This window comes from Antennarius striatus, chromosome 2 (genome assembly GCF_040054535.1).
Source record: "Antennarius striatus isolate MH-2024 chromosome 2, ASM4005453v1, whole genome shotgun sequence".
In the NCBI taxonomy this organism is placed as follows: Eukaryota; Metazoa; Chordata; class Actinopteri; order Lophiiformes; family Antennariidae; genus Antennarius; species Antennarius striatus.
Window position 1 is genome coordinate 14,469,883 of NC_090777.1, and position 9,835 is coordinate 14,479,717.

The following is a 9,835-nucleotide window of genomic DNA, read 5'->3' on the forward strand; positions in this document are numbered from 1 at the left end:
TTGAATCTCCCTCATCCATATTAATAAGACCTGCAACATTCAGGGTTTATTTTTTAAAGAAGACAAACTGAGTGCACATCATCTATAATAACATGAAATGAAAAAAAACATTTGTTCATTCCAAGATGTAGTCTATCAGTCTTGGAAAGATGCTTCCTGGATTTTACAGTTGACTTTTGAATACAGATAAAAAAGGAAAGTGACTCAATATTTTAACTGCAAATGTGCTTTGACAATCTTATTGGACAGTATTATCGTTTGCTAAACACTTAATGATATAATGACTGAGACCTCAAGACAAACCACACACAGTGTACAGTAACCAGGATCTGGATGCCAGCTGGTTGTACTAGAAAAAATGTCAGTGGCTAAATAGATTCTGTTTGGATTCAAAATTTGGTTTGGATTCAGTGTATGGGAGTTGTTCCATTTATACTGTAGGTATATGCTCTTTTTTAAAGTCTGGAGACTTGTTAAAACGACACATCATATTAATCAAACTATTCATCAATAGGTCACAATGGTCATTTAATGTCATGCTAACCATTTTCTTAATTTCCCCTCTAAGGCAGAAATATTACCGTAAATTCAGGCATCTAAGCAACTAATTTTTTGACACGCTTTGAACTTTGTGGCTTAAACAATGATGTGGCTAATCAATAGATAATGAATGGCTAACGGCCTCTGGGGGTGCTCTAGCAGGAAGCAAAAGACACAGAGAGAGACAGGTGGAAGACATACTGCCCCAAGGAAGACGCTTAATTTTAAGTTAAAGGAAATTGACCTTACTGTCAAAGTAGTAAACAGAGCTGCTGCACGTAAGCTTGGCATCAATGAATTGATGGTGGGACTTTGGAGATTGCAGAGTTGTTTTATTGCGTGTTGTAGGCACTGCTCAATAAAAAGTGGTCACTAAAAATTTTTAGAAATCTCCTTGTGTGGCATCTTTCAGTGTAAATATCTCATGTTACAACACCTCGACATCTGCTGCTTATAGAAAGTTGCTACCTATGTATGTACAAAGTTTTTTTCTTTTAAAATGTAGTTGGTGTGGTTTATATTCAGGTGGACTCAATAGTCTGGAATTTGCAGTATATTGGGTCCAGTAGTTCTTAGTGAAGATGCACTGCTTGGTCCATGGTGCTAAACTAAAAAGAAACAACCCCATTTCTCAGAGTACCACTGCTGTATCTGGTCACTGGGAGCTGGAGCCTATCGCGGCGGGGGACATCTGGGCACGACGCCAGTGCACACCCAAAGACATACAACCATGCACACACACATCATTCCTACAAGCATGGCCAATCAACCTGAAGCGCATGCTTTTGGAGGTGGGAGGAAGCTGGAGAGCCCACGGGGAGAACATGCGAACTCTGCACAGAGCGGGACCCGAACCCGGGTCCACCATGTTGTGAGGCGGCAGCGCTAACCACTGCGCCACCGTGCCGCCCACAACTCCAATTTCAAGTACCAAAATGTACATAGTCAACAGAAACAACTATTCTCAACTTCCTGACTTTTATTCCACCCTAGTCAACAAACACACAAAAACATAGCGGCCTTCATCAGAACATGGAAGAAAATAGAGTTTGTGTGATCATATGGAGGAAATACCATGTGTTTGGCTTATGGTGTCACATGATTACCAATTTCCTGAGATCCTCTAGATATTCTTGTTAATGATAATATTAATAAGAATAATAAAAATTGTTGGTGTCATCATATTGGTTACTGGAAGAGACATGTTCAAGTCAATAAAGTGCAGACTAGATTTAGACCTATGTTTGACTCTATGATGGTGCTTAGGGATCACATAGTCTGGCTTTCCATTGCTTACAGCTGCTTTTGTGTTCTGATGTGCATTGTCTGAGAATTTTTTTTCTGTTTGTTCAGCATGTGATTGTACACAAAGTTTGCTTTCACACTCTCACGGAGGCAACCACCCCATAACGTTTACATGTTGGTTTTCTTGGATGAAATAAAAGGGCTGAAGCTGGGATTAATTAGTTTACAAGTTTATAAATTTCATTTGTGCTACCTTTGGGTATTTTGGAGTTTAAAATATTAACTCAAACTTTGGGCTTTGTTGTTGATTGATAAAGTTTAATAAGGATGAAGGAACTGAGTGAAAGTATAAATCTGTAATTCAAGATTGAACAGCATCAAAATTGCTTAAGCTTGCAAAGGCCTGTCTTCAAAATGCTGTCTGATGCAAATGGAAACAGTGATGCAACAGCTAAAGAGCTGCTTATTCAATTACCAGGACACTCAGTCCATTGATTAGCTGCGATAATACATGATAACACACAGTTTAAGTATTAATCCCTAACTGAGACACAACGATGCTGGATACCCATGCTGACAAGAGATTCTTGTCTTTGCTTTATTTGTTAATGCATTATATATTTTTACTTTAAATATTTTTCTTTATTTAAAACATCACAAACAACAAACATTTGTATCCACATCTCTATGATACTAAAAAAGTCAGTGTTTTTCACAAATGTTCTGAGTGAAAATGATGTAATTCTTAAAATCAGATTAGCAGACCATCATACCTGACAGTGTTTGATTTTTTAACACTGATCAGGATGCAATATCAAAAACTTGTACATGAGTGGGAAATATCACACAGTCAAGTCTGTTTGAAATTAGTTTTTTTCTTATACAGATTGTCTTTGTTAATTAAAAGTGTTGATTAGAGTTGATGCTTTGTTTTGCATCCTGCGTAATGTTTTCCATTTTGTTCTACAGAGAACTCCCTTGGGTTCTCTCAGTTAATTAACATCCTAATTTATTAGATAGGGTTGTTGCTTGGATTACTTCGAGCCAAGTGGGGTAACTGTACGGTGTGTGTGCTACGTGAGGGTGTTTAAGATAGCGCTTGTTGGTAATTTTTTTGTGTGTTAACATAAACGGTGGTCCAAGACCTGATCAGACACATATTAACTTTTCATTCCTGCCACCTGATGAGCATTACTTACCATTGATAACCTGCAGTGTCCTGATTTGACCTTTGTCTTTCTGTCTCTTTCTCTGTCACACACACACACACACACACACACACACACACACACACACACACACACACACACACACACACACACACACACACACACACACACACACACACACACACACATACGCACACACAAACGCACATGCAGACACATTTGTGTTGGCATGTCCACCAGAACTGAGGTTGAAGTTTCCATAAAAATTCACTGCTCACTGTTGAACTATAACCTTACTGATGAGAACACATGAACATTAAAAAAAAATCTATGACATTGACAATTATAATTCTGATTTTGATTCCTAATTACAGTAAAATGTTGGGACTCTAGAAAGCGCAGTGGTTAGCGCTGCCGCCTCACAACACAGCGGACCCGGGTTTGAGTCCCGCTCTGTGCAGAGTTCGCATACTCTCTCTGTGTGACAGTGTGTGTGTTTTACTGTGAAAACACACTTGAACTGTGTTTTTATGCTATCAGATCAGAGTGTAAGCTAATTTACTCTTCACTGCAACACGGCGGAGCCGGTTTCGAGTCCCGCTCATCGCAGAGTTCGCATGCTCTCCCCGTGTCTGCGTGGGCTCTCTCCGGGTTCTCCGACTTCCTCCCACCTCCAAAAAGCATTTTGCTTCAGGTTGATTGGCCGGTCCCAAATTTCCCGTAGGAGTGAGTGTGTGTGTGAATGATTGTTTCTATGTAGCTCCGCGGTACGCTGGTGTCGTGCCCGGAGTGTCCCCCGCCTCACGCCCTGAGACTGCTGGGATAGGCACCGGCTCCCCCACGACCTGCGTTAGCTGATTAAGCGGTTTAGAAGATGACTGACTGTTGGGACTCCTTATATGATTTTATAGCTGCACCACATCAAGACTATCCGAACGTCATATTAATTTGTTCATTTTTGGTGCAAAACAGTCATAAAAGTCATGAAAGATGGGTTTATTTTCACAGTTACCAAAATAGTATATCAGTATTATTGTTATTAATGGTTGTGTACTATTGTTTAGCAGAGAATGCTGGTGATCAAGATATAGTACTGTACTTTGGAGTAAATCATGTCACTGGTACACATGAAAGATCAGGATTATGGTCTCTCCCAGGAGCACAACAACAAAATCTGAGTCATTTAATCCATCAGAGCATATCATCTTGGCCCCGTTCAGACTGCTGGCATACCCGATTTCATTCCATATCTGATTTTTGGGGATGACTGTTCACACTGGTTTCTACAAGTGTGCAAATGTGATGTGGCTCAGTTCAGACTGGCCCACATTATCTGCTGATCTGACAGGTTGCTGTAGTAATGAGGTTGGGGCGGAGTCGTGGTTCAGTGCGCGTAATGTGTGAGGTCATATAATTGCGATGGCGGCAACAATAACAACGACGAACGGGAAGTTTTGTTACCTTAGAGTATTGGCGATATCACCGTCTGGTAGAGGTGGAGAAAACACACACACCAGACTCTGTTTTTAACCGCTCCCTAATGCTTGACGCTCTTCCTTCTGGCGCCTTCCTCTCGCGTCGCGAATATGACATCACGGTCCACCATATCTGATCGGAGTGTGTGGAGCTGTTCAGACGCCTCTGTCCCTATCTGACACGAAACTACCTCCAGATGTGGTTTAAATCCGTCCCGCAAAAATCCGATTAGGACTACACACGAGACATGTGAGATCAATCGGGACTGGCTAAAAAACGGACACAGGCGACCAGTCTGAACAAGGCCCTTGTCTGGCGGTGATATATCCCTGAACCTGATATCATGGGGAATCAGTGCAAGCCAACACGAGTGTACCAGACACATCCTCGTTCTCCGGCTGTTTGTATATACGCTTTCTTGATTCTCTGTCTTTCCAGTTTGCCCAGGGAGACCAAGATTTTGATATGTGTCATCAGTTATTTGACACCGGCAAGATAGTTTGAACTCATCACTAAAGACAACCGTCAACCTCTTGTCAATCAAAGACACACACACACACACACACACACACACACACACACACACACACACACACACACACACACACACACACACACACACACACACACACACACACACACACACACACACACACACACACACACGCACACACATGCAATGTGATCCAAACGCCTTGCTTCAGCAAATTAAGGGAGATTCTTTCAGTGCGTTGCCTCAGGAAAGAATTACTGCCACTTACTGAGTCTTTACACTCGCTGATCAGCAAAAAGACACACAAAAATAATACACAGTTTAATGTTGTACACACATAACACACGCAGTTTACTGTTTGAATTAAATACAAAAAACACACATGGTCTCACATTTCTGTTATTTTTTAATAGAAATAGAGGCTACAGGTTTTTACTTTACCTTTTCATACAGCCCCCTATGCTCGCTGTCTCTCCCCATCTTTTTATGACCTCATTTGTCTCTCTTGCCTGAAACCATCTCGCTCACTCCTTCCATCATTTTCTCTGCACTGATTCATTTTCTTCATTCATTCACTTCAATCAAATCCCGTTCGGGTCAAATGTGCATTTTAAAAAAATTTTATGTCACAAAACAGCAAAGCACAAAAGAATTCGAGATCCATCTCTCTTCTTATCTGCTGACCCTTGGAACAGACAAGACAACATGTTTATAATGTCTGTCTCTGCTGGATCTGATTAGGACATTAGTTGTGTCTTGTTGTCTAATTTTATTTTTATTTTATTTTTTTAAATTTTATATAATGTTGTGATACCCAAAGGGAAATAAAGAATGCATCAATCAATCAATCACACACATGCATATTAATGTGAACAGGCCCCTGTAATAAACTCAACTGCACACAAGGCGGTCTGTAAACTGCAATGGGATTACAGTGGCAGACAGCCTCTTTGTGGAGCTCCCAAATGAGCAACGTGTAAAGCGCCTTTCTCAAGGGCGCCTCAGTAGTGTTCTAGAGTTGAGCTGACACCTCCCACTGTCAGCTCACACTATGGGTGCTTTTGGGCAGGAGCAGGAATCGAACTGCCAATCTTGGAAAGTTGGACGACCCGGTCTACCACTTAGCCACTGCCGTTTAAATGTTAAACATTAATTTAAGGTGTTTTCTGTCTGCCTACAGGATTACGTTGTATTCATTCCCAAATACAGTACTTAGTCCCTTACTAAACATCAGCATTGATTCTGTTTATGCAGCAAAAATAAAAAACAAAACCAATCCAAAAAAAACAAAAAATGATGTACAACAAACAAAAAAAGCATAAAGAATCACGCATACATCTCATGGTCACAACCAACCTACCTCAGTAAGATGTGGGTTTGGGTTGAATCCACATTGGTTACAGACTGTGGCCTTGCACTGGGTGCAGGTGTTGTAGTTAGGTACAGCCGGTGGGTTGGACAGCTCTGTGGTGGTGCACACTGGACACAGTTTGCTGCTCGGCATCGGTGCGATCTGTGGCACTGAGTAAGGTGAGGTGGGTGTCACTCCACGGTCAGGGGACACCGAAGGAGATAGACCAATTCTGGAACCCCCTGAACCACTGAAGTCGACTTGGAGGTTTCGACGGGAGGCATGTTGACCAGGACTTTGACCTCCATGGCCACCCATGCTGGACCCAGCTGGACCGTGACCCATGCCTTGACCATGGCCCATGCCTGGTCCCTGGCTTGGCTGCATGTGTCTTGGTGAAACTGGACTGTCATGAGTGGCTAGGCGGTATGGCTCACCAGCTCTGGACCCTATTCCACCTCCACCCATTCCTCCTCCCATTCCTCCCATGGTACCACCTCCTACACCAGCTCCTCCCATTCCACCCATACCTCCTCCTCCAATTCCTCCCGTACTACCAGCTCCCCCCATCCCACCCATACCTCTTCCTCCTATTCCTCCACTTCCTCCTCCGCCTATCCCACCCATTCCTCCTCCTATTCCTCCCATTCCTCCTCCACCTATTCCTCCCATTCCTCCTCCACCTATTCCGCCCATTCCTGCTCCTCCCATTCCTCCCATTGCTCCCTGTTGCATGCCTGTCTTGGGGCTTCCCATTGGACCCATAGAACCCCTGAAAGAGATAAAGCAAAAAAAACCAAACTGATTAGCATCCAGTTAGAACTTAGTTTTATAAGACTAGTTTAGACATTACAGAAAAAAGGTTCTACAATGTATGTAATGAACTCTAACCTTTCAAGCATTTCATAACTGTTGTTGTGCCCGTTGCAATAAACAGATTAATGCTCTGGAATTATTTGCATTAATATAAAAGTAAATCTGATACAAAGAATGGATAATGATGGATGATGAGACAGTGTGTGTGTTTTACTGTGAAAACACACTTGAAATGTGTTTTTATGCTATCAGATCAGAGTGTAAGCTAATTTACTCTTCACTGCAACACGGCGGAGCCGGTTTCAAGTCCCGCTCATCGCAGAGTTCGCATGCTCTCCCTGTGTCTGCGTGGGCTCTCTCCGGGTTCTCCGGCTTCCTCCCACCTCCAAAAAGCATTTTGCTTCAGTTTGATTGGCTGGTCCCAAATTTCCCATAGGAGTGAGTGTGTGTGTGCATGGTTGTCCGCCTTTGTGTCTGGCTCCGCGGGGCACTGGCATTGTGCCCGGAGTGTCCCCCGCCTCATGCCCTATGCCAGCTGAGTTAGGCTCCAGCTCCCTGTGACCTGCTATGGCGGATGAAGTGGCAGAAGATGAATGAATGAAGATGAATGCTAAGAGCAGTGGCTCTTAGAGGTTACCTGAAAACTATCTTCAAATGAGTTTGTGTCAATGTAAGTTTAAATCAGAAATTAATTTCTGAATGCAATTACTGTATTGCCTTTTATGCTGATGGGAAGGAGTACGTCTAACAAGTCTGTGTAGTGCTGATACTTCCTTGGTGAGCTATTTAATGGAAAAAACAACAACACATTTTTAATTGAATGCATTTTTAAATAAATGAACATAACAGGAGAACTCAGTCATTGTAATAGTCAATTCTAGCAAATTCAATTATTTCTTGACAAAGAGCTGCAGAAACAAGACCAGACTCTTGCAAAATAATTACTGATTTTTTTCAATGGTAGTTGCTGAAGGAGGCCGGAGTGACGGGTACCAACTAATTAAAGTGGATCATAACAGGCTATTAAGATAGACAACACATGCATACATATACATCTCTACTGCTCCAAAGGAAACACGCAATCTTAAACTGTCAGAACAAACTATGTGTACATACCTAGACAACAATGTAAAATGCAGACAAGTGACAAACACATACCACAGGTGCAAATTTTGCCTATTATAGGTATTTCATGTTAGCAATTATGAATAAAAACTGATTTTATGTTCTACATGGTGTAAAGACAAAGCACGAGTTACTCTTCATTATGTAGTGTCATTGTGGCAAAAATGTGCATGTTTAAAACAAGAATGTGTATACTATTGCATTCACTCTTTAACTCATTACGTCCCCAACATAGCAATACATTTCAGAGGTGAGTAAACTCTATCAGTGGCTGATAAAGACCTAACATTGAGCTCAAACAAGTTAAGATTCAAATAAATGCGACAAATGCACATTTCCACATTTTATAGAGACAGAGTGTAAACAAGAACCACTTTAGTCACCAGCACCTAAGCATTCAATGACATCTGATGACAGTCATCAGACAACAGAGGACAACAATGCTCCTATGAATGCAGTTTTAATCACTAAAAGGGACAGGACAGAACCATCATGCACATTCTTACGTGTGTGTGTGTGTGTGTATGTTATATACAGTATATATATATATATATATATATATATATATATATATATATATATATATATATATATATATATATATATATATATATACTGTATATAACATACACACACACACACACATATATATATATATATATATATATATATATATAGTGCCTCTGTGCTGACAGACAGCACAGAGGCACTGATCATGGCAGCACAAGAACAGGTGCAGGCTATGTAAAGAAGCCCAGAGTCAGTCCAGCATGTGGTAGCAGGGTGTAAGATGCTCGCCAACTCAACATACATGGAAAGGCACAACCAAGTAGCTGTGATAGTGTACAGGAAAATGTGTACCCAGTATGGACTAGAAGTACCCAAATCCCAATGGGACATACCACCGAAGGTGGTTTGAGAACAAGGCTACGATTCTGTGGGACTTCAGCTTCCAGACTGACAAATGTAACAAAGAGGACATAGTGGTGGTGGACAAAGAGCAGAAGAGAGCAGTTGTGATAGATGTGGCGATTCCAGCTGACACCAACATCAGGAACACGAAAAAATTGACAAGTATCAAGGGTTGAAAGAACAGCTGGAAAATATGTGGAAGATCAAGGTTAATGTGGTCCCCGTGGTAGTAGGAGCACTTGGGGCAGTGACCCCCAAACTGGAAGAGTGGCTCCAGCAGATTCCTGGAACAACATCTGAAGCCTCAGTCCAGAAGAGGGCAGTCCTAGGAACAGCTAAGATACTGCACAGAACCCTCAGACTCCCAGGCCTCTGGTAGAGGGGCCGAGCTTGAGGATGACACACAGATACCACCCCACAAGGGTGAGAGGGACACTGTCATTATTCTGTTTATTTGATATGCTCCTGTTCTGTTATTATGTGAAGCTCATTATCTCTTGACAGGTCAAGCTGTGGCAGAGGGTGTGGCTGGATCTTAACAGCTGATGAGCCACACCAGTTCCCACTCTGCTCAATAGCCACATCTTAAAAGGCCTGGCTTTTCCCTGGGAGGGTGCCAGATTATTTTGTCCTGTGTTCGTGATGCTAGTGTTCCTAGTCTTCTCGCTGCTACATGCTCTTTTCAGTGTTGTGGATTTTTGTTAATTT

At 41.9% G+C, this 9,835-nt stretch overlaps 1 protein-coding gene across 1 annotated transcript in view; it reads right to left on the minus strand.

Moving 5' to 3' along the window:
- The window catches only part of bsna (bassoon presynaptic cytomatrix protein a), an 88,345-nt gene extending 81,399 nt beyond the window's left edge, over positions 1-6,946 (minus strand). The window contains exon 1 of the mRNA XM_068342533.1: positions 6,284-6,946. Within this exon, the coding sequence (XP_068198634.1) occupies positions 6,284-6,946 (663 nt within the window). The remainder of the gene's footprint in view (positions 1-6,283) is intronic.
- Positions 6,947-9,835: the final 2,889 nt, after the last annotated feature.